Source organism: Paroedura picta, chromosome 17, assembly GCF_049243985.1.
Source record: "Paroedura picta isolate Pp20150507F chromosome 17, Ppicta_v3.0, whole genome shotgun sequence".
Taxonomy (NCBI): Eukaryota; Metazoa; Chordata; class Lepidosauria; order Squamata; family Gekkonidae; genus Paroedura; species Paroedura picta.
This window is the reverse complement of record NC_135385.1, coordinates 23,924,416-23,949,082: the sequence shown is the minus strand read 5'-3', so window position 1 is coordinate 23,949,082 and position 24,667 is coordinate 23,924,416. Positions and strand designations below refer to the sequence as shown.

The following is a 24,667-nucleotide window of genomic DNA, read 5'->3' as shown; positions in this document are numbered from 1 at the left end:
TGGCCAGTGCTGTGAAGAGGGATGGTTTGTTTGGGGAGTTTGAGATTAGGATACGACCCTCCACCTCTTCGTGTCCCCCCTCTTCTCATGGCGCCCGATTGTGAAGTGTGGATTGTAAACCCTTGTCTCTGTGTGAAGTGTTATCTTTAGATTTCCCATGAGTATTAGTAAACTCTGAGGAGGGCCTGTTCCGCACCGGTATTTCCCTCACTTTCAGGGAACATGTCCCTCGGGTTTTCTTTCTCGTTCTGTGCTGATCTCCCCCCCTTCAGTGCTCAGCTGGCATTCTCGTCGCCGTTTCCCCGGGTTTTCTGAGAGCTTTTCTGAGTGGGTGCCCGCATTCTTTTATTCTTCGCTGGGGTCCAAACTTTCGACATCTTGGCCTCGAGAGTCTATTTCACAAAGCTTTTGAGGGAGAAATAGGTGGGTCCCAAAGGCGGTGAAATGGTCGCCTCTCAGTTCCCCCCTGACCCGTATCCTTTATTTCCGCAGGAATCTGATGCCGAGGACTCTGGAGGGGCAGATCACCATGGAGAAGACGCCGAGCTACTTTGTGACAAAGGAAGCCCCCCGGCGCATCTACAACATGTCCAAGGACACCAAGCTCATTGTGGTGGTGCGGAACCCGGTGACACGGGCCATCTCGGACTACACACAGACCCTGTCCAAAACCCCCACCATCCCCACTTTCCAGGACCTGGCCTTCAAGAACCTCAGCACGGGCCTCATCGACACCACCTGGAGCGCCGTGCGGATCGGCATCTACGCCAAACACCTCGACAACTGGCTGCGGTTCTTCCCGCTCTCGAAATTCCTCTTTGTCAGCGGGGAGAGACTGGTGAGTGACCCGGCTGGGGAGATGGGCCGCGTCCAGGACTTCTTGGGCCTCAAGAGGGTGGTGACGGACAAGCACTTCTACTTCAACGAGACGAAGGGCTTCCCGTGCCTGAAGAAGCCGGAAGGGAGCAGCCGGCCGCGGTGCCTGGGCAAGTCCAAGGGGCGGCCGCACCCCAAAATCGACCCGCAGGTCATCCAGCGCCTTCAGGAGTTCTACCGACCCTTCAACATGAAGTTCTATCAGATGACGGGGCAGGACTTTGGGTGGGACTGATCACGAGACCACTTCACTGAGGGTGAAGATGGAGTCCGCTTGTGGGGGGAGGGCTGGGGGGGCAGGGCAGCTGGCCCACTTAGCCCCCCCCCAGAAGAGCTCTTCCCTTCCCTTTTGGATGCTGCACTGTTCGCACGTCTAGGGCAGGACTCTTGAGCCTCCACCGAGCATTTCATTCTCTTTTTAATTTATATTACCTCTTCCCAGTAAGGGGGGGAGGGGGGAAGTACGCTTACGGAGTAGAGAGGAAATATTTAAGTGTTTTTTTTCTCTAAAAAGAAAACCGACGTCAAAAGAAAAGCGGAAACGCAGACCCGATGTAATGGCGTTCAGAATAAACCTGGCAAATATTGATGAAGCATGAAAGTTTTTGAATGAATTCCGTTCCAGTCCTCGTAAGTCCTTCTTGTGCGGGGGCCCCCTGGGTTTCCCGTCTGAATGGCCCGTCCCGCGCCTGGATCGGAAACTGCTCAGGGCCAGGCAGGACAAGGGGAAATGGGGGCGTGGAGCACAGTTGCATGCGATATAGTTGAAATCCAACATCAGTTACGCAAATTAACAACAATTTGCATAACCTGCTCAGGCCCCGAAATTCAGCACAATGTGGAATTCTGGTGTTGTAGAATATGTACACAGTCCATAGAGGCCCTTTGGCCCATGCAGCATCAGTTGCACATTGAAATTGCACATGGCGCATCGCTTGCTGTTGAAGTGTGTTGGTTTATGTTTCGAGCGGTCTCTCTTGTCCCAGGAGAGCAAAGATGCTCGGCCTCTCCGTTCCCATCCAGGGGGAACATCCCATAGCAAATCTTTCGGAAAGAGACAAGAGATCCTGTTGCTATTTTTATGAAAATTCGGGCCACCGCTAATGCATATTTTTTACAAATCTTTTTTCCGAAAACAAAAAATGTCTGCGAAAACTTCTAGCAGCTAATAAAATGAAAACGATCAAAAGCCAACCTGAAATGATTCCAGTTTTTAAAAAATACAAGTCTGCTTGCTTTTATCATCAAGAAACGAATTGTTTCTGCATGCGTGAGGTGCAGAGTGTCGTTCAGGAGAGGGAGGGTGGGTGGGTCTTGAAAAGGGGCACTTTTATACCCAGGAAGAAGTAATGAGTTCCGTGGTGTGAAATCCAGGGGGGAGAGGAGGTGTGTCCCCCCAACAAGAGGCTTAAGAGCCCTTTGTGTTGGGAGCCTCTCCATGGGGCTGTAATTTTGTACAGGTAACGCTTTAAGCCTTGGACGCACTCAGGGGGCCTCTTCAGAGGTCTGTTAATCTGTTTGCTGGAAAAAACAAAAGCCCCCAGTTGGCAGGCTCAGATGTGTGTTTGACTCCACAAGCCTTGACGGTGTGCCTGACTTCCTGCCGGAAAGCAAGAGGCTCGAATGATCACACACACAAACACGGCCCGGTTTTGCTCTCCTGCACAGCGTCTAGTCGGCGTTCTCACGGTGACGCCAGGTCTTCTGGCAAATGGGAAGCAGGTATGGTCAGAGGCCCCTGGCGCAGGGAGCATTGACGCAAAAGCTCATAGCTCGAAAATCTTGTGTGCTTTTCAGGGATCGCTGGACTCAAATCTAGCTCCTTCACTGCCGATCAACAGGGCCCCCCTCCTGAAACCATCAGAGGTGGAGGACTGCGAAGAAGAGGGAAGGGTTCTCTTCTTACACCGCCAGGTTTTGTTTTTGAAAAATTCAACTGTGTCTTATGCCTTCTATCCATGTTCGGGTTCTGGAATGGATGTGAGGGTACAGTCCTGGTAAGTCCTTCCGACCCCTGCTGTCTAAGGAAGCTTGGCCCTCAGTTCAAAGTGCAGGGGGAAAGGCACTCTGCATGTGCCCAGGAGAGCTGCTTCTTTGCTATATAATAACCTTGATTCTTTGTTATATAAAAGCCCTCGTTTCTGTCTGAAAGGGGTGGAAGCACGACAAATGAGGACAGCTTGGTGTTGTGATTAAACAACACCAATTTACCGGAAAGTGAGTTCTTGATTTAGACTTCCCCTTCTGAATCCCTGCCTTTTATCATTTGCGGAGGGTGCAAAAAGTCCTCTTTTTAAAATATTTTGCAACCATGCCATCCAACACTCACAAATCTCAGACACGCACTGTCCAAGGTTTGGAATGCTCCCAAAACTTTGGGGGGATCAAGCACCCGGACAATTCTTTGCTGACTAGTCCGGCTCCAAAAACGCCACCTTCCTTCCGCAAAGGCCTTCCGCCTTTCTGCTGCAGCAAGTGGCCCCCCCTCCCCGTGTGGGTGGAAGTGCCGTGTCATCCGGGCCCACTGTGGGTTGGGTGTCAGTCCCGATGGCGGGAGGGGGGGGGGGACTCTGTTGTCACTTCTGCTGGCAACCCCACATGATAGACTGCGCCCTGCCTGTGTAGGTTTTGTTTCCAGTCGTGACATTTGACCAAATTATTCTCCGCCGAGGGCTTTAAAGATTCCCAAGGGGCCTGTGAATGCCGGGAAGTTCCAACAGTGATCCTCTTTCTCAGCTGAGCGCTCGCATTCAGGCCGAGACCCATTGAAAGGGAAAGCTCTGAAAGAGCTCCAGTTTTGAAAGCTGGTTTGTGTCTGCCTTGTGAAAAAAGAGCGGGGTGGGGGGGGAGAGATGGGGGAGGGTCTCTTCCCCTCTCCCACTTTTACAAAAAAAAGCGATAGGCCTGAATCGCTGGAGCCGCACAATGGCCACAGACGGGAGCTTTTCAAGCCTCTGACACGACCCCAAAAACGGCATTCAGAGCTTTGGCTCGCAGACTCATTAAAGGGGCTCTTGGCAAGAACCGGGGCGGAGGCTGCCCGCCCGGATTAAGACTTTTTTGAAGTGTTACACGAACCCCCTGCTTCAACTAATTGCTGCCCCACAGCTCCGGGGTCAAGTATTGGCATTCATGGCGCTGAACAGCAGCCACTTGTGGGGCTGACCAGGTGAAGCCCCCCAATTCATTAGGCCGGGACAATAAAAACAAACCCCTCCCGGAGGGAGGGGGGAAGGCGACTCAAAGGGGAAACTGTTGAATTTTTCCAGCACAATCCCACTGCATTCAAACAAGCCCTCTTGGTGCCACCGTGAGCCTCTTGGAGTTAAGAGATGCGAAATGGGGCAAGTTTTTTTAAAAAAAAAGACGTGAGGGGGGGGTCCCACTTCGCCAGGGGCTTTGTGAGGGTTCTGTCGAGCTCTTTGGTCAGCGCCAGCTGGGTCTATTTCAAAGGGAATGTCTTTTTAATGACCCGACACCTCTCTGGGCCTTTTCCGTTCTCGTCCCCAAAGCAGCTAAGAGCACGCCTGCGTTTTGTGGGACCAGGAGGCAAAACAGAACTGAGCTTCCGAAAACAACTTTAAAAAATGCAAGTTTCTAGACCTCGTGATTGTATTGCTTTGTGTGTAGTCGATGCCCTGTCACTTTCTTTCCCTTTGGGCTGTGTCTTCAGTACCACTTCCCCTTGTTATCTTTTTTTGTGTGGGGCATGGTGCAGGTGTTTAATGTTTAATTCTTGCCCAGGCTACTGAAAGCGTTTCAAGGTCAGGGAAAGCTCTAGAAAGGCCCGTCCCCCAATTTCTCATCTTCTTGCTATCAATATTTGGATTGCGCAGGTGGGGCCTCTGCTTCCTCTTTGCGTCCTAAATCCAAATGGATCCTGGCTTAATTGTTCTCATCTAATTTCACTCCAAATCTGTCTTTGCATTATTTCTCCCCCCTTCTTGAAGCCTGGCTTAATAGGATTATAATTCTATGCTGTTTGCGTTTCTGTGTTTGCCTTCCTGCAGGTAGAGACTATTCTCGTCTGCTGGAAATTGAGTGGCAGAATTCCCGCATGCGTACTGCCCTTTCGGTTTAAACAAATGCGTTTAGAAGTTGTCACCTTGTCTGCTTCAAAAGTTTGGCTGAGATCTTGTCTGTTTCTCCCGATTTTCTTTTCACTTGCATTTTAATTGTGCTCCATGGAGCTCCGGGTGAGAGATTCTAGTTCTTCCCCCCAATTTTATCTTCCAAAAATCCCCTCCCCACATTAAGCTCAGGAATGACTGGTCCAAAGTTGTCCAGAAAGATCCGGGTTGCGTTGGGAGATGCCCCTGGATCTGTTTCAGAGGGTAGCTTCTAGTCCAATTGTGCCTTATAGAGTGACAAGACTTAGGGATCTTTGGGAGATCCCTGAGCCTTTATATCCCAGTCTGAAGGTGGGAGGGCGTTACCCCGAAGAGAGTCAGGACACAAAGGTACAATGCAAAATGAAACCAGCTTGGTTAAAGCAGGGGAGAAAAGCTATGGGGAAGAAAATAGCTAAAGTGGAATTTGACTCTCGAAAGCTCTACACCCCCAAAATCTTGTTTGTCTTTTAGGCGATACTGGTCTCAAATCAAGATTTCTGAGACTCCTTTGGGTTTCTTCTGTCCCTGGTTTTCCTTCTCTTACAAGTTTTTAAAAAACTTTCTCCTTTGTGTGTTTCGAGTCCATTATCTTCCTCTCTTCCCCCAGTCTTCCCTCCTGTCCCATTCAGCCACTGCCTTGATAAACGTCTCTTTGAAGGGACTCCGTCTGACATCCACTGGTATTCTCATGTCTCCTGTATGCGCCGCGCTCTTTCACATTGTCCTGCCTTTGGGCCTGTCTTTATGCTGCCTGGAATGGAAACCATCCTTTGAAATGTGTAGAAGCCAAGTAGGAAGCCTCCACTTTTCATCCTGGCCAATTAGCCAATTAACTCACTGCCATGGGATGCCGTTTCAAAGGGGAGGGAGAGCCCTCCAGCAAAGAGATCCGTGGCACAACTGGGTAGCAGCAGGCGAAACAGCCTTGGGGGGGGGGATTGAGGTCGCAACAGGTGCTTCAGCCATGAAGCTGCACAGCGCTTCTTTTCATGGTGTAAGCTCCCTCCAGACTGAGCCAGCATGGGGTAGCCGTTAAAGAACAGCGGACTCTAATTTGGGGGACTGGGCTTGGTGCCCCACTCCTCCTCCTCCTCCACCAGCTGTGTGACTAGTCACGGTTCTCTCAGAGCTCTCCCAGCCCCACCTACCGCACAGGGTAGCTGGGCTTTCTCTAGAGAGAACTGCTTGGACCGCTCCGCTGGGTGTGTTGGGCCTGACTCTTTCCAAGGGCCGGGAAGGAGAGGGATCCAGCTTCTGATGGGATGAGCTTGCATGAGATGCTGCTGCAGAGGTGCTCGGGGGCCTTGTGGCAGCTGCAAGGATTTCCAGTCCTTCTGCATTCCTACTGAGTGCAAACCGTCCGCTCCTCGAGAGACCCAGGCAAGCACTGCCAAAAAAGAAAGGATCCAGGAAGGGTCATTTCCCCCCCCCCCCAGTTTTCTGCTGGGATTCTCGGTTTTAAACATTTGGGGGTTTAAAGTGTCAGCTCCCGTCACCCTTTTTGGCAGGGTCAGCCGCTGATCACGTGACCTTGTCACTCACCCTCTCCCTGGCTTGCTTGCCATGTGACCCCGTCAAGGGTCTGGACAGGGGCCATCTCTTGCTGTCAACGGAGATTAACTTGCCTGGCGAAAGTTACTGGCCTCGCTAGGAGAACATTTGGGACCGGCGCAGGGATTCTCTTAAGCCACAAAGGCACGAAGCTGTCTGGAAGCCCCCCTTGTGCCAAATCAGACAATTGGGCCAGCCAGTGTGGTCTGCTTCAGAGTGGTTCCGGTCCGGTGGGCACAGCCAGCCATGCTCTCCGGACAACCGTCGTAGAAGCATGGAGACCGATGAGGAGCAATGGGCCCATAGATGTGGGGGTCTGAACCCTCAGAGTCCATCCGAGACCATGCAGCCTGCATCAGGGATTGACCTCATGTGCAATCTGGCAGTCAACGTGGCCAGCGATGGGAAACCACCTCTCTCTCTGTCTCTGGCCCTGACCTGGACGTCCCAGGCTAGCCCCAAATGACCAGTTCTCAGAAGCTATGCAGGGTCGGCCCTGGTGGTCAGCACTTGGGTGGGAGGCCAGAGGCAGGCCAGGGCAAGCCCCTTCTGAACCACTCTTGGCTTGAAGACACCATTTGAGGGCTAAACCGGATTAATTGTGTGAAGCATTTCCTGATCGGGGAAATGGAGACGAGGAGCAGAGCGGGGAGATATGGGAAGGAGGGAGGGAGGACTTGTGCTCGAAGAATCCTTTACTACTTGCTCCAACGCAAGACTAACGCACACCCCCCGATATGCCGTCCAAGAAAAAGATGGCATCATCTTACATCCAGTTCTTTTGGAAAATCTACAACATTTTTTAGGCGGGAGGTTACGTTCAGGGGCGCCTTCCCTTCCAGGAAATACGGTAAGGGTTGGCACCCGAATCGGCCGTCCCGTCCCAGCGCATCCCTTCCCTCGAACATGAAAGGCAGTGCCTCCCAGATGGGCGGCAGGGGAACGAAGTGGGAGTGTTGCTGAGCAAAATCCTTGTGGCCTACGGGCCGAGCATGTCTCTTCAATTAACAGGAGGGCCCTGGAATTTCCATCTGATGAGAAACAGGCCCATGTGGTAGGACAGAATACTCCAATTTAGAGAGGGTTTTGTTTTCCCCCCTGCCTCGTAAGAAACGAAAAAGAGGCTCTTCCCTGCTTACGGAGGGGCGGCGGAGGTAGAAATTACGTCCCTGAACCCATTTCCTGAAACTTAGTTCCGCGTCAAAGAAGATTTTTGCATCGTCCCCAAGAGGTGGCGACTGAATGACAGGTCGGTGCTGATAGGGATGAAGAAAAGGGATTGACTCTTCCCTCCCAAACAGGAATCTTTTCGGCAGCCCCCAACGGCACCCTCGTGTTTTTCTTCTTACCATCCGCTCTGAAAATGCTCCCCTTATCCCTGTGCCTTGGCTTCTCTCCGTCGGCTGTTCTCCCTTGGCGTCATTTGCCCAAACGTCCTCGTCTTCCTTGGCCCTCACTGGTCTTGGCTCCACATGCCCTGAGTAATAATCATGCCTTCATTTGCCCTCATTGTTCTGCTCCTTGTGGCCCATCTGATCTGGCACGGGGACATTATCCGTTCATGGTCCGTTTCCCGTCGGGATGCAACAGCTTATCCGGCTCATCCAATGCAGGAAGGAGGCATAACTGGAGGGGGGCACCGTTCCAAAAGGACCCCCCCCCCCAGGGAACAGGTCATGCTGAAGTAAACCCAGAAAACCAAGCAGAACTCGTAATGAGATTTTGGGGAAAATGTTTGCAGAATAACATGTTTTGTACATAAATACACGAAGTTGCCTTCTACCAAATCAGATTCTTGGGCCACCATGATTGGTATTGGCTGCTCAGACAGGGAGCAGCTCTTTGAGGCCTTTCACGTCATGTATGTGGAGATGCCGAGGATTGATCTGGGACAAGCACGCTCTCGCACTGAGCCATGGCCATCCCCCCAACAGACCCTCACTCCTTGCCGTGGCCTGAGATTCTTTGAAGGAAGAGTCAGCCCAGGAGCTACATTGTGGTTCTCAAGAGTCCCCGTCCCCCTGGAGACCCCCCAAGGAAAGGCCATTGAGGACCACGAAAGGACTGGCCTGGCTCCGAATGGAAAATTCCCCAGGAGCGCAGAGTCGGGTTTTTTCGGGGGTGGGGGTCTCTCACATGCTGGGGACAGATGCTGGCGAGGGGGAGAAGAAACAGCCCGGAAGGAAACGGAGGGATTTGCAAGGCGGTTCTGGTTAGGAGGGTGGAAACTCCGGACGGGGCGAGAGGCGGCACCGAGCCCAGCCCGACGTTCTTTAATGAAGGCCCTCGGGATCCGTGCCCAGGGGGCTAGCGCTGCTGCTGCCCCATATTGGAATGTTTGGGGCGTAATGCTTTCCTGAAGCGGTCCCGCCTCTCTTCCACCCTGCCCGCCCTGCCTCTCCGTCATGCACCCTCCCAGTCTACCTGCCCCGGAGGGGTGGGGGGGGCGTGGGGGGCAGGGGCGAAGGACTTGCCAGACTGCTGCTCACCATCCCTGGCTAACGTTTCATGGTCTCTGCGGCCGCTGAGGTTTTTGCAGGGGCAGGAAGGGGAGGCCCCCACACTCCCCAGCTCCTGCTCCCAAAAATCACACCCGTTGCCAATACGGATGCTGCAGGAAGCGTCCGAGAGAGCCAGTCTGAACCGGAAAGGGGAGAAATTCTGGACCTTGAATAGCATCTTTAGAAAGCGCTGGGGGGGACACGGATTCCGAGGGTGCTCTGTTTCAGGTGCCGGCGGATTGCGGAGTTTCCCAATTCTGGATGCTCCTGGCCTTGGATCCAAATCCTGCCCCTCCCAGGACGTTCTGCACCCCACCCCTGTCCCTGCTTAGACCTCCGAGGGACAAAGGCCAGCGGTTTCGTAGATTTTGACCCGCCTCTAGTCATCATTGCTGGGGGGAACTGGGAGGGGACCTGTCGGAACAGCTTGGGTCTGCAGGCCCTCCGGAACTGTGCACGCTTACACGTTGCTGTTTTCCGCCCTTATTTCGAAACAGGCGTCGCTCTCTTTCGGAAAAGGAAAGGCAGGCAGAGCTGTATTCTATTTAGATGCCTCCCTTTTGTCGGAGGGAGAAGAAAGGGGAGCTCTGCCTCCGTTGATCCCTTCAAAGGCCTCCTCCATCTGTTTGTGGAACAGGCAGAGCTGGGGGGGGGGGGAGTCCTTCGCGAGGAGCTCAGAAATGTGCTGAGCCAGCAGACCGAAAAGGCCAGCCGTCAGCACAGAATGGGCCACAGAACCCCCTGGCAGGATGGGGGACGGAGCAGTGAGCAGAGCAGCGGTGACCTACGCCACCCCCAAAATGTAGGCCAATCCGTCCTGAGCATTGGCCAAAGCCAAGCCAATGTAAACTCTAAGGAGAGCTGAAAAGAGGAATGGTTGTTTGGGCTGCCAGAGGAGACATTTTGGGGAGGAGGGCACCCTGTTCTCCCTTCCTTGTCCTTCCATGCCTTAGCCCCACCCTGGATCCGCCCTGTGCTTTTAAGCCCCGCCCCTATTCTTCTTAGCTCCGCCCCCTGGTCCAGCATGTGTTCTGGTGACTTTGTACCGGATAGATGTATGTTGTTCAAACAAGATGCCTTCCTGGCTTTGTATCTTCTCTGTCTCCCTACAGGAAGCAGCGTTTGCCAATCAGTTTGTGAGTCTTCTCTGGGCATCCCCTGCAGCCGACCCTCACAGCGACCCTCTAAGGTTGGCCACTGAGATGACCGTCCTGATTCACACACCTAACGCAGGTGAGCCGGTGCAGTCGTCCCTTTAGAATAGGGGTCACCTTTGGCATTCTGACCTAGCCACAGAAAGGTATTTCCAGACTGGCGAGTAGTGGAGGAACCCACCCAGCCCAGCCCCTGTTTTCCAAATGTTAGCTGGACCTAAAGCTTCCTGCATGTTCATGGCAGAGGCTAGATTTGAACTGGGGACTGGCTGGCCCTCCAAGGGGTGCTCCTTCGCCCCCCTTTGCCGGCTCCTCCGGCCCTGGCCACACAGAAACCGTCTCTCCCGGAGAGGCCATTCAGGGTCCTCGGAGACGCCCACAACCTGACGGGCCGTGAATCATTTTTAGTGCCCAATTTCTGGCGGATATTATGGGGGGCCGTAAAAGTTTACGAGGCCGGGGCCGCCTGAGAAACCCAGCAACTCCTGAGGAGGGTCGGAGAGCAGAAAGCACTTCCTTCCCAGCACCCTTGACCCTTGCGAAACCGCTGTGATTTCTGTGGGGTGCCAACTTACGGTCTTGGCCGACTCCAGTTTCCGGGCGGGGAGACCGTGTGAGAGGATGGCGGGCCCAAGCGCCGGCGGTATTTTAAAGCCCTGCAAACTCTTCCCGAACCCTGGTCTGTAGGGCTGACTCCAGCAGCCCTTCGGTGGGCTTATAAATTGGTCCGCTCCCTTCTGAATTCAGCGGTAGCCTTGCAGTTTCCCGTAGCAGGGAATCCCCCCCTCCCCAAAGCGTGAGGTTGACGGTCGTGGCACAGGTTGTGGTCAAGTCGCACAATTTGGCCACAGATCTGCAGTGACCCCGGGCTGCTTCTGTGGTCTCCCATGCAAACTCCACCCAGGACTGACCTTGCTTAGCTCCCAAGAATCGATGAGATCCGGCCAGGGCAGGGCAGGAGACGTTCAGAGGTCTCTACGCGCATCACACTTAGTCATAAGTAGAACGTCCGGCTGTTTCCAAGCCGTTTCTGCACGGAGGGCTCTATCCGCGTCGGCCTTAGATTTAGTATTCCTGTCTCGATCGCCCATCCGTGGCTCTTGGGCGAAGCCAGAACAGCAGCCGGGGAAAGAATCGATAAGCTGATTTACTGAACTGTGTTTTAATCTCACTTGCGACTGTAACGCCCCCCCCCCCAATCCCTCCCCCTCCCCCTTTCCCTTTGGATTGACACGGTGACATTTGGCACAGCGGTGTGACACCTAATGTGTACACGACTTAGTAATGCCGAACAAGCGGACTGGGCAGGGTGGGGATCGATACGGTATGGACGAGCCAGCTGTTCCGAATGGCCGCGGGGATTGAACGCGGCCCCCAAATCAAGCGAGGTCCCGGTGGATTGGGTCTAGTGTTTGAGTCCTTAAGTCTGTCCGTCTCATGGGTGCGGAAGGGGGGAGATGCCATTTAGGGGGCTTGGACCCTCCTGGCCCCATCGGGACGATTGCCACAGAGTTGGCTCTCCGAAGCAGCCATCTTCTCTGTGGTCTGAAGATGAGCTTTAATTCTAGGAGGTCCCCAGGTCCCACCTGGAGGTTGGCATTCAGAGGTGCCTCCCCCTCCCCACTTTGGGGTGCAGCCATCCCAGTGGCTTTCCCTTGGGCCCATTCTGACTGCCTGCGTTCCTGATCTTGAAGCAGAGCAGGGCTTTCTGGCTTGGAGGGCCCCCCACTGCAGCATGCATGAACCCCCAGGGAACGGAGCATGTCTCTTGGGGCAAGACCGTCCAAGGGAAAGGTCTGGGGGACCCGTCCCAGGGTATGTCCTCCCGCCCCCGAGGACACCGGCCTTCTTCTTCAAGGAAATAAAACCCAAACCCCCATTTGCTGAGCGGATGCTGGCTTTATTTAAAACATCCCCAGCCCAGAAGTTATATGCCTTTTACAACATTCGATGGGGGGGACGGGGGGGGGGCTGGATGCTTCCTCCCTTTGAAGAGGCTAATGACAAAATGTTGCTGTCACGCCTGTGTCCCAGCCCCCTCCTCAACTGGGCTTCCTGCTCCGAGACGGGCTGATTTGTATTTATTTATTTGGGGGGCATGCGGGGGGGGGGGCTGCTTAACATTCTCCCCAGTTCTTTCTCTTTACACATTCATTGTTTCTCCGGCTTATTTCCTCCTTCCATTCCATGTGTGTGTGTGAGACGTCCCTGACATAAGCCCAACCATCTGTTTTCTCTGAAGACACGCACACACACACACACCACACCATGCCTGCGCCTGACTCTTCCTTTCCAGTTTCCCTTCTGCCGCTGGAACCTGCAAGGTCTGTCGTGTGCATGATTCAAAAACACGTGAGGAATATCCTGCAGGGGGCATCGGAGGACGTAGGTATTTAGCATAGTTAGAACAGGAACTTCCAGCTCTGTTTTCAGATGCTCTCTTCCAGTGCCCAGGCTGCCTCAGGTGGAGACTGCCAAGGAAGATCAGGCAGGCGATGGCCAACCCCTCTCATAGAATCATAGAACAATCATAGAGCTGGAAGGGACCTCATGGGTCATCTAGTCCAACCCCCAGCCCCTCTGAACGCCCCTTCCCTGGGAAACCCCACAGGTGGTCTCTTTCCCTTTGGACTCTTTGGGGGAGCGGTCATTGCATTCTCACACAGCGTTGTGTCGTGTGTGTCGTGCGTGTGTGCGGTCACGTGTCGCCCACACCATTCCCGAGTGTGACCCAGATCCGAGGTGAAGTCATGGCTATAATTTCTTGCCTCGGAAAGAGCCTGCTCATATGATTACAGGGGACGTCTGCGCTGGAGAAATTCTTAAAAACCTGTTAAACCCTGTCTTGCCTTTTACGTAAACCGCATCTATAAAAAGTGCATTAAGACTTGGCCCGGTCCCCGTGAGACGACTTCTGCCCCCTCCCATGTAATGGGCTCTCTCCAGCCCTTGGCTAAGAGGGGGGAAGGCTTATTTATAAACGCCCCGCTTGGTTAATCCTCCCGGACGGCCCGTTCGGGCCTGCGGAGTCCTGAAAAAGAACAGCCAGGACTTTCCCCCTGGAAAGGGATGACATCAGCGCCAAGGGAGAGGCCGGGCTCCTTCTCCCCTTCAGGAGGCATGGCCAGGCAAGCCCCGTCCCGGCAGATCGCAGAAGCTGGGCAGGGCGGCCTCCCAGGAAGGCCAGGGCCATGACGTGGGGCAGCCAGGGGCAAACTGCCTCTCGCAGGGCAGCCGGGCAATCTTAGGCTCTCCTGGCGGCATTGCACACAGGCCGTACGGTAGATCCAGGTACACGGCACGAAGGAAGACGGTCTCGGGAGAGGAGCCCTGCTGGGCCAGACCAGGGGTCCATCCAGCCCAGCGGCCAGCCAGTTCCTCTGGAGGGCCAACAATAGGGCAGGGAGGCCGATTCAAAGGTAGACTGCCTTTGAACATGGATGTTCCCCTGAGTCACCATCGCTTGCCACTGCTCCGACAAGCTTCTCTGATCTGAGTTCGACACGGACACCATTCTCACAAAGCAGCGTTTTGGGTTTCCAAGAGCTGTCAAGAAAAACACCTGGGGTTTTTTTGGAAGGGATGATGATGGGGAATGGAAGGAAAAGTGAAATTAGGAAGAGGTCAGGGAGCTATTCAAAACCACCCAAGTAATCCCTGACTGCTCTGCATTTCCGCCCCTGCAAGGGCCAGGCCCTGTCCTCAGCCGGCTCTACCCAAAGGAGGGCCTGTCGGGCTGCCGGGTGGGAATTCCTCCCTGCTTAGCCAGACACAGAGTGCCCCTTCCTCCTCCTCCTCCGGCCCCTGCCTGCTCAAACGGTCCCACAATCAAAGCCCCGAGGAGGACGGGCACCCCGGACGCCCGCCCAGCGCCGAAAAGGGGCCCGTTGACAGAGAAGGTCCTTTCGAGACGCTTCCCAGGTTGAGACTCCGCTGTGTGTCGACTCGGGTGATACGGCTGACGTTTGGGCTTCTTTCTCCCGGTTTTGTCTTCTTTTATCTCGCTCGCCGAGGGAGGGAGGCAGGGAGGGCCAGGCAGTCCGAAGGAAGACGTGAAAGGGAAGTTTTAATCCTGCAGCTCCACAGACGGGGAAATGGAGAGGGGGAGGAGGGGGCTTCAAATGGGGCTGGCGGCCATCCTCAAAATGCTCCCATCCCCACACTTCTGAGAAGCACAAATCCAGCCCCGGAAGGGGGGAACCTGGGACGGGTATCCTCGATGCCTGCTGCGTGGTGGCGGGAAACCCCGTACCTGCCGGAGGTTCTGCTCTTCCCCCCAGGCCGGTCGCTGGCTCTATAGGCCGGTCTTCCTTGCCCCAAACCCGAAAGATGGTTTCTGTCACTGCCCATTCCCTTTCAGCCGAAAGAGGAGGGACTTCAGTGGGAAATCTCATGCCAGGGAGACCACTTGAGAGCCAGAGTGGCTGACTGTAACCTGGAGAATGGGGTTTGATTCCCCACTCCTCCTCCAAATGCAACGAGCCTTGGGCCAGTCTTGGTTCCCTCAGAGCTGTTCTCATTGAGCAGTTCTCTCAGAGCTCTCTCGGCCCCACCTCCCTCACGGGCTGTCTGTCGTGGGGAGAGGAAGGGAAAGTCGATTGTAAGCTGCTTTGAGACTCCTTCGGGTAGTGAAAAAGCCGGGTATAAAAGCCAGCTCTTCTTCCAAAGTGACCATTTTCTCCAAGGGAATTGTAATCCCCAGAGATCTCCAGCCAGTGCCTGGAAGTTGGCAGCCCTAGCAGATGCTTGGTTCGACCCAGCAGGGTTTCTTACGCCCTGTCCATCTGTAGGAGTCAATCTCTCTCTCTCTCGGTCTCGCCTGAAAGAGAAGCGATGCAGGGAGACAGTGTGAAATCCATCTGTTGGCTTTATCTGCCCCCCTTCCTCCTTTTTGAATGGAGCATTCTTCTGCTTAATTTGATCCATGTTGTTATCAGCGTACAGCCATGGGAAGCCCGACTCTCAAAGCCTTCGGCCAAATTTTGGTGGGTGAGGGGGGGGGGGGAGACGGGACTCCGAGCCAGAAGGATTCCATGCGCCAGCAATTCGATATGTTGCTTTGTTTTGTTTTCTACAAAATTATTTCAGAAAGCACCCAACGGAGAAGAGCGGGCCTCTCTCTCTCCTGCGGACTCACCTGGTCGAGAGGCTTGTCCCAGAGACCGGATTGCGTCTTCTGTTCTTTTTCGGAGGGGGAGGGAATGGGTGGCTTGCAGATGGTTTATTATCTGATCGGCAGGCAAACAGGATAAGCCTAGTGGGCCTTATCGTTCTTGGAGTGAAAATAGGAAACGGATCTGAGGTGTTAATCGATCCGGCTGATTGGGAGCCGACTCTTCCAGGCACAATGGGAGCCGGTCAACCTGACTCCAAATCCGAGATGGCCCCTCGAGCGCTGTTATCAAACAACGGACACCTTTGCCTGTCGCTGCGCAGGCCAGGCCGAGGACACCAGGCGGGTGGGCACCCGTGGCAAGGAAGCGTGTCCCTTGATGCGTGTCCAGCTCGTCTCCCCCCACGGCAACTCACGGGTTTCAGATCTGCTGGAGAAAGGGAGCCCTCGCAGGGGAGGCCAGAGGAGCGAGCGGGACGTGGGAAGGATTTCACAAGCTACGCTCCTGGCCTCCTTTCCTGCATTTTGCAGGGGGTTGGACTAGATGACCCTGGAGGTCCCTCCCAACTCTAGGATTCTAAGCAGGAAAGCTCCAGATTCTTCGGCCTTCCCTCTGTAACACGATAGAGGTTTATAAAATACTTTGCACTTTTGGACACACACAAGAAATCTCTACTTTGCACATATGGGGGTCTGAACTTGCTGAGACTGGGATGGGGAAAGACCTTGGGGTCGTAGTGGGTATCACGATGAAAAAGGCGAATTCGGTGTTAGGGGTTATTATGGGCTGGTTGTAAAATAGCCCCTGTCGGAATGCTATTCAGGGAACACAATCGGTGTTCAGCTCGGCTGTGCTACAATAATCTCTTGAAGGGTATTGACCAGCTTGGAGCATTTCAGAGAATTGGCATTTTGTAATAAAGAAAATCAAACTGACTACCGCAAGGAAGGTCTTTTTCTCCGATGCACTTCAATATATTATTGCTGTGTGGCCTCGTTGTACACAGATTGTGTTTCCTGAGCCTCGTTGTATTCTGTGTCTCCTACTTTTTAGGGGTAGATCTATGGGGTGGCCTCTCCGGACTACAACACAGAGTGTTCAGGAAAGAGACGACAGAGAGCTCTCCTAGGCTAAAGGCCTCGGGTGTGTTTAGACTGGAAAACCCTGCCAAAGATTGCACCATGTCCCCGCAGTCCCTGATTTATGTCCGCCTGCCTCTCTGGGGCCCTGGGTGGGTGACACGGAGTGAGTCAACACAGTCAACAGGGCAGGACGTTCACTTACTCAGAGCACAAGGATCTTAGACGCCCGGGACCAGCAGAAAGAGCCCAAGCATGAGAAAAAGTCGAGTTTGACAGGCCAGGGGGAGCAGCATAGATGCGCCTAGACCTTTCATCCCTTTCTGGTTGAAATTGCTATGAATTTGCAGGCAAAGATGACTGCAAAGAAATCCCCACACACACACACACACACACAAGGGGCAAGATGGGGCAGATGCCCCCGGCTCACGACCCCCTCCGGCATCCTGCCCCCCCCCCAGGACACATGGGCTTGCCACCCTTCCGGCATGTCATTTGTCATCAGCCGTGTATAATTACGACGGACTTTATTGACACTGTAACTGTGCGCCCACAGGTGGCATTCATTTTCAGCGCTCTAATTGAAGACAATGAAAGATCCCGGCACGGCCGGCCGACATGGCGGATTAATCAGGCTAGACCTCGGCTCTCAATAGCGATGACCTTCAGGTCGTAAAATTACCGATCAGGCGCGGGGGGCGGGGGGCCTTCGCATGATACAGAAAGAGCAATGCCTTCGATTGCCTTGATTCCTGGACGTAAAAGTGGATTGACGGATGAGGCGGCTTCTCTCGCCCGACTCGGGGAACTTAAGCGAGGCAAAGCCGAGAGGCGTTTTACGGAAGAGAAACAACAACCCTTTTTTAAAAACGGACTCTTCTGAAAGACCGTACACAGGTAGGGCTCCCAGGGAGGGAGGGAGGGGTCCTGCGGGGGCAAAGGCCAAGGATCTTGGTGGGCAAGTTCCGCTCCACGTGCTTCTGCAGGAAGCGGTTGCACCCAGAGGCCCTTCTGGTTGGGCCACGTTGGGCCAGGTGGCACTGGGCACCTTCTCCCCACCACATCCGAAGCTGAGCATGTCTCCCAGTAAATCCCTCGCTTGTGACATCGCTCTGTCCTCCGTTTTGGCAGCGGGAGAGGCACTTATAAATATACAAAACGTGAACCTGCGCCAGGGAGTGCGGTGTCCGTGTCGAGCACCTGGCGCCCGCTGTGGGGAAGAGGCAGACGCTTCCCGATGGCGCGTCTCTCGCCCGCTGTCTTCCACACCACTCCAGCTGTGACCTCTGCGCATTCACCCTTGACTTCTTTATCAAGTGCAGGAGATGCGCGGGGGTCTCTGGCCTTGTTCATATTCATCAGGGGCCGATCCTCTCGACACGGCAGTGGTATTGTGGAGGGCGGCTTTGTCGTTGTCTCACCCGCACGCACGCACTGGTGTGTCGAGAGAAAGAAAGCGAGCGAGCGGCAGGAGCCGTCTTCTCCGTCAGCCAGAGATGTCGTTCCGTGGAGCCGAGCATGAGGAGCAGCGAAGCCATGACGAAGGGCCGGCCTTCTGGCACCAGCTTTTTGACAGGAATTCATTTATTCAAATGGAAACCACACCGGAGCAGTGAGGAGCCAGCAAAAGGGAGCGCCTGCACCCCACAGTGTGCAGGTGGGTGGGCTGGCAGGAATCAACACAGAAGCCCCCAAATGTAGTCTGCCCAGAACCCTTCCATGCCCAGGGCCAACGGGATAAGAGTTGGGTTGTTTTTTTGTGCCCCTCTGTTTACTACCTGGAGGAGTCTCCAAGCGGCTTACAATTGCCTCCCCTCCCTCTCCCCACAACAGGAGAGATAGGTGAAGCTGAGGGAGCTCTGAGAGAACTGTGACTGGCCCAAGGTCAAGCGGACACAGAGGGTATCTGTCCCCCTTGCACCACACATACAATGAATTAAAATATTGTTGTTTTATTTATTTTCTTTATTATTTATACCCAACCATTCTGGCAGATAGGTAGCCAAAGTGGGTTACATTGTTCGCCTGTCCTCAGAACAACCCTGCAAGGTAGGTTAGCCTGAGGAAAGGGGGCTGGCCCACAGTCATAGCGTCCTGAGGATTTCATCATAGCTATCTCAGATCCTAGTCCAATGACTTCAACTAGGGATGCCAAACTCCAGGTAGGGCCTGGGGATCTCCTGGAATTACAGCGCATCTCCAGACTACAGAGATCGGTTCCCCCAGAAAACATGGGTGCTTTGGAGGGGGGAATCCATTGCAGTGTGCCCCACTGGGTGCTTGCTTTCTTTCTTTCTTTCTTTCTTTCTTTCTTTCTTTCTTTCTTTCTTTCTTTCTTTCTTTCTTTCTTTCTTTCTTTCTTTCTTTCTTTCTTATACTGCCCCTCCATGCAAGCAGGAGTTTTACAGTAATAAAATACCATAACTTTAAAACTTTAAAAGTCTTAATATGAAAAGGCTTGGCTTGGGTTGCCACCTCTGGGTAGGGAGATGCTTGGAGACTTTGGGGGCGGAGCCGGGAGGGGTGAGGGGCGGGGCCCCAAAGCATCCCTGATCTCTGTTGTTTGGGGATGATCTTTAATTCCAGGGGACCTCCAGGTCCCACATGGGGATTGGCATCCCTACGAGGGATTGCTGTGTGGGTCTGAAGCCACAGCAGCAAAGTCTAACTCTGGCGGGATGCTTGCCTGTGCACGCACCCGACACCCGAGATTATGCAGTCGTGCGAATGCACCCCAATAGCGCACCCTGCGGCTGCCAGCTGGCCCTTTAAGGGATCGGAAAAGGGGCGGGGCGAACGAGGCTTTCCGAGTCCTTCCGAACGGGCGCGCCTGCGCGTTCGGAGGAAAGAAGTTTCCCCCCTCCTGGCTGGAGTTCGGGCAGAAAAAGGCGGGCGCTGAGGGGGCGTGGCCGAGAGCACCTCAGAGGCGGGAGGGGGGGTTGCCTCACAATCGCACGCCTTTTAAAATCCTTTGTATATATTTAATAATACATATATATTTCAATATATGTGCATATATATAAAACAATATAGATATATTTTAAAATTTAAAAAGAGGAGATCTCCAGGTGCCCCCTGGAGGTTGGCAACCGTACCTGGGTCTCTTTCTAGTTCTGTGCATGTGTGAACCTGCCTGCTAGGTGACTAGAGGATGCCCTGGGGAAAAACAGCCCTCCATTAACCTCTGTGATGAAGCCTCTCTGATTTGAGCACAGATTCCAGTGGGCAGCCGTGCTGGGCTTAAAAAGTACCAAAAAAATCTTAGTCCAAATGCACCTTGAAGACCCACAAAGGTTTATTCAAGGTGTGAGCTTTCATGTGCATGCGCGTTTGTGCATGCACACGAAAGCTCACGCCTTGAATAAGCCTTTGTGGGTCTTCAAGGTGCATTTGGACTCAGTTTTTGATTTGGGTAAGGCAGTTGCAAGAGAGCAACTGTGTACCTAAAACATCATACAAATCTCATTATGTCCAGCCTGGGACAGAGAAAGAAGCATTTATGGGTATCTGGGGTGACTACCCCCCCCCCTTTTAGTATTACAATTTGCATAATCTACCCATTGCACTTTTAAAAAAATTAAATCTTTCATTGTCTTCTGAACTCTTCTTAGATTCTCTCTTTTTAAAAAAAAACTAATCTGTTTTCAGCAGACAATGACTTATTTAATATGGTGTTGGAGGGAAGGATATACTGTTGATAGCTAGATGCCTGGGAGACATAATTGGGCTGTATATTTCGTTTCCTCCCAAGTTAGAATCTAAAATATGGAAATAGGATGCCGAGCTATTATTAAGGAATTTTACAAGAGGGGAAGTAACTTTTGAAAAGGAAACACATTCGGGATATAATGACTGGATAGGATAAGGCCTGACAAGGCTCTTTCCCCCCTGTATTAAATATATATTTATAGATATCAAGTTTTGCAGTGTAACTGAAGTTCAGCTTCGCATGTGTTATCTCTTGTCTCCAAGAGGCTAGTTTCTTCAAAGCTGACACAACTGTTCATTCATTTTCCCTCCAAAGGTATCTAAGACCTGCCGGACAGAGGGCCGGAATAGGAGAAACTGATAACTGTGCAGTAAGTATTGAAGAACTGAATACAGTCAAGCTGAAAAAAATGCTTTTAGACACACTGTTCAGTGTGTTAATTGTGCCTCCCTTTTTGATACGTCTGCCTGTGGATCTTGAAGTTCTGAATGTCCCACAGAAAAGACATTTTTTGATTTTGCAATCTGCTTTGCAAAAGGAATGTTTTTCAAGGCACCAGAAACTCTCTGTGGCCCCACAATACTTTTATTTCCTTGGCTTTTTAGCACGAACAGACTTGCAGCTAGCCTTTTTACAATCCAACTCCTGTTAACTCCTACGTTGCGATTTTGGTCAGTTTCTGCTGTTAGCTTCAAAACTTGAACTTTTCCTGTTGGTGCTAACAGAGGTTCCCGACCCCTTTAATGTTGTTGTTGTTGTTGTCATTGTTATTGTGTTAGGAATGGGAAATGCAACTAGAACAACCTTGAAGGGACACGGTGACCACCCAAGAAAAGCTCCCTGCTTGCCTATCTGCCAGCCAAGTCTGAATTAGAAATATAAAGTGTTAAATGCACACTTAGCAATATTTTAGCAGAGCCTGAGAATAAAAACTGAATGAGAGTGAAATGCAAAAAAGAAAGACAGAAAGAAATTATATTAAATGTGATTTTAATCATGAGCTGAAAAAGAAAAGAAGACAAGTGCTATTTCAACAGATCTGAGGCACTTACAGGACTTTTGCTTGCCTGCTAAGTTGGAGATTTCCCCAGAAAACAGGTGTTATCTGTCAAAACATCTTTGTTAAATGAAATACCTTTTGGAAGTTGCTTCTGTGTGAAATGCACTAAGTGGGGTTTTTTTTTCCTGATCTGTGTTTTTTTTAGATCTGCAGCCCCCCTCCCCCCGCACACAGTTTCAGGAGAGCATGATGGCGTCCCCTTTTTCAGCACCGAGCTTTGTGGCCATTGCAGATCTTCACCCAAATCTGGCTCGTCCCGTAAGTCTTGGTGACATAAGTATTTTTTGTTCCCTGGTGAAACCGTATATCAGTAGATTATATTACTGCAAAAATTATGTAATTGGCCTGCCTTTCTAGATGCTCTGCTGTGGCATAATTATTGGGCACAAAGTATGTGAGCCTCCCTTTGTGCACCCCCAGAGAGTGAAAACTGATGCTTGCCTTGGCCATAGAGTGTGGGTAGGACAACCACAGATGTTAACTGGACAGGTCATTGAGTGAAGCCTCAGAGACGTCTTTGTGTTTCCTCTAAATAGATGTTGAGTTGATAATTTCTTCAGAGACCGCATTAAGCTGTCACAATACTTCAGGGATGGATAGCCGGTTTCCTTTTTGGACGCCAGATTGGAAATTGTGTGATCTTTACTCTTCCTTTTTCACGCATGGCTTCCTTGGCTTTGCATGAAACTTGAAAGAAAAAAAGCATTGATGCAATGTTTCCCATTACTGGATTATTTTTCTTCCTGTCTGTGGAAAGGACTGTCCTTGGAGGGGGAGTGATGCCTAGAACCTGTGGGTATTTTCTGTGTATTTGGTACAGAGAGACATCTTGTCTTTCCCGAGCTGGTGTCTTGGAAGCTTTGCCCCACTCTGTCAGTGCCCTTCAAATACAGCACTCAACTTTCTCTCCCTCCTCAGGATGCCAGCCTTTGAATAAAGAACGGTCTGCCTTCAAGGCCCCAAAAGACTCCTGCTTATTCAGCATTATTCAGGAGTCTGAGGGATCTCCAGCCGAAAGTTTTGGAACTTACCTATCATGTAGTTAGACAATCATCTCAGGAGCAATTGAGCCCAGGGCATACAGCATGACCTCTTTGTTGATTTAATGTAAAACAAGAGGAACAATTTCCCTCTACCCAGAAGAAAGCGCTATGTTAAAAGGCCAGGGATTTCTTCAAGAGACATTGGTTTCTTTGACGCAGAATTGGAAGCACATGGGCTATTCCAGCGGTTCTCCTGTGAGACGGATTCATTTGGCGTTGGGGTTTAGTTTCTCCTGCCGCACAAGAGAGGGGATTAAGCATTAGAAAATGGGCTGAGCCAGGACTTAGTTTATTGTAAGTTTCAACTCAGTAAACAAATCTTGATTTCAGTTTGGAAAAGAGGTAAGGTTTCTTTAATGCCAGGCATTAAGTCATTCATCTCGGAGCAACCTAGTAGCGGAGGAGAGTTTAGCATATTGTTCAGAGTAAACAGCTTGCTCCAATAAAACAATTCTACAGGAACAGTAGAGATTTAACTGAGCCATTATATCACCATTTTAAACAACAAGGATGCCAAGCTCTGATTGAAGAAAGCTGATATAACACACACTTGGAAACTGTCAGGGACACAGAAATTTCTCTCTTCGCCTTTGATTGTGTGAGCGGTGCCGTGGTTGCTGCTCCGAAGGCCTGCGTTCGGCAATAAATCCTTCGAGATTAGGAAATATTTACAAGTGGGTTTAGGAACAGATCTCAGGCTTCTTAATTTGGAGTGGTGGGATTTCATTGGGTTAAGTGAGTCTGAATGAAATAATTTTGTCAAGCTACATTTTCAGAAGACTTTGAAATAAATACTGTTGTGACCAGAGATTGGAGAAAAGGCACTTAATGACGTTTTGGATTCCAGGAACTAGGTCTTCGTTATACGCAGCATATGTCGCTATCTGATTATGGTAGGGTGAATTAGGAAACCGAGCATTTTGCGTGTGGATTGGTAGAATGCACTGGCCGGAGGGGAACTCTCTTGCAGTCTTGAAGGAATTATATTTCATTACACACATGCTCTGAACCAAGTCATCCAGATAACTGCAGGAATAGTTTTCAGGCCCCACCTAGCGGCTGAGATGAATATAGACAGTGCTATTTCTGTAAACCAGCCATGGGCATCGAGTCAAATAACTTGGGGTGACTTTGTAAATCCTTCCAGAATTCTTTCTGATGACAGCATTGCTGCGTCTGCAGCGCTAACTTCCTTGCTCCTCTGCTGACAAGCAACAAACCTCGACAGTCGTAAAAATAGTCACACAAAGGGGAGCCGGCCGCTTTCCCCTCTCTGTTTGGGGTCCTGATTCCGGGGATAAAGAACGCTTCCATGTACAAGCAGCTGATTCTGAGCTGTGGGAAATCGTCAGTTCTAGTCCTCTGCCAACAAAGGCAGGAAGATGATCCCTTGCGTGTTCTCCAGTTAGTGACAGGAACAAGATGTCTCCACCCCCCATTTTAACTCCCTGGTGAAGGAAGCCACCCCCCTCGTCTTGACACCAGGCTGTTCTTCTTCAGATTTCACATTGGGAGTCAGCTTCAGTTATATTTTTTTTATTTGCAAAGTTTATACCCCACCTTTCTTGCTCTCATCATGGAACAAATGAGAAGCATGCATGATGAACACACACCTTTAAAACCATTAGATCAAGCACATAATGAAAACCAAGCCAAATTGTCCGTGCAAGAACATGAAAGCCACCATTAAAGCAGAGGGCAGGGAGGAAGGGACACCGGACAAAACCGGCAGGAAAACAGCTCCGGAGTTTTGGTGCCACAACTGGAAGCCCACTTTGGACAGCAAATAGGATAGGAAATCGTACTTCTCTTCAAGGTTTTCAGTTTTTAATGGAAATTACACAGAACAATGGGATGGAAAACTGGAGAAACATAAACAATCCTGCCACAAGGTTGGGGAAATGGTAGGTGATTGGGGAACTTGTGGTGAAACTTTTTTGACTCCCACAGGCCCTCGTGCCACTCCTCAGGCAGAGGACCCAAGAGAAACTCCGTCCTATTCAGATAAGCCTTCTCCTTACACAGGCAAGCAGAGGGGCATCTGTTGTGCCTGCAGACCTGCTGAGGACTCAGCTAGAGGTCCAAGGCAGGACTGTAGCTTACCATGTACATGACCAATGGGCAGCTAGATCCCCTCTAGATCCGGTCAGTTTAACCTGAAACGGACCAATAGCACACACTGCAGGGAAGATCCATTGTTTGCTTCTGTACATAAGTTGGAGGGGTTTTTTTTGGGGGGGGGGTTGGTTCATTTCTGGGTCCTAATAAAGAGCTCCGATCATGACCAGAGCCCACGTCTACCTCTGAACCCACGGATTTAGCAGTGTCAGTCCCACATGATTTCCCACGGATCGTCTTTTTGCACGGGGAGTGTTGTTAATTTATTAATGGTACTGTAGGATATGTTTAAAATAGCAGCAGCCAAATATGCTTTTTATTACGGAAGGAATATAGAGAATGTGTGAAAT

The 24,667-nt window shown here is 51.7% G+C and overlaps 2 protein-coding genes across 6 annotated transcripts in view; both read left to right on the top strand.

Annotated features, from left to right (window-relative positions):
* Positions 1-2,070, top strand: part of HS3ST6 (heparan sulfate-glucosamine 3-sulfotransferase 6) — a 34,179-nt gene extending 32,109 nt beyond the window's left edge. The window contains exon 2 of the mRNA XM_077316939.1: positions 493-2,070. Coding sequence (XP_077173054.1) covers positions 493-1,111 — 619 coding nt within the window. The 3' untranslated portion in view covers positions 1,112-2,070. The remainder of the gene's footprint in view (positions 1-492) is intronic.
* Positions 2,071-2,578: 508 nt separating this feature from the next.
* MEIOB (meiosis specific with OB-fold) overlaps positions 2,579-24,667 on the top strand; it is a 30,922-nt gene continuing 8,833 nt past the window's right edge. The window contains exons 1-4 of one of the 5 annotated variants that reach the window (XM_077316098.1): positions 2,579-2,598; positions 10,153-10,273; positions 20,412-20,466; positions 21,302-21,414. In XM_077316098.1, the coding sequence (XP_077172213.1) occupies positions 21,343-21,414 (72 nt within the window). In that variant the 5' untranslated portion in view covers positions 2,579-2,598; positions 10,153-10,273; positions 20,412-20,466; positions 21,302-21,342. The other 4 variants (XM_077316095.1, XM_077316096.1, XM_077316094.1 and 1 more) reach the window with 4 other exon arrangements.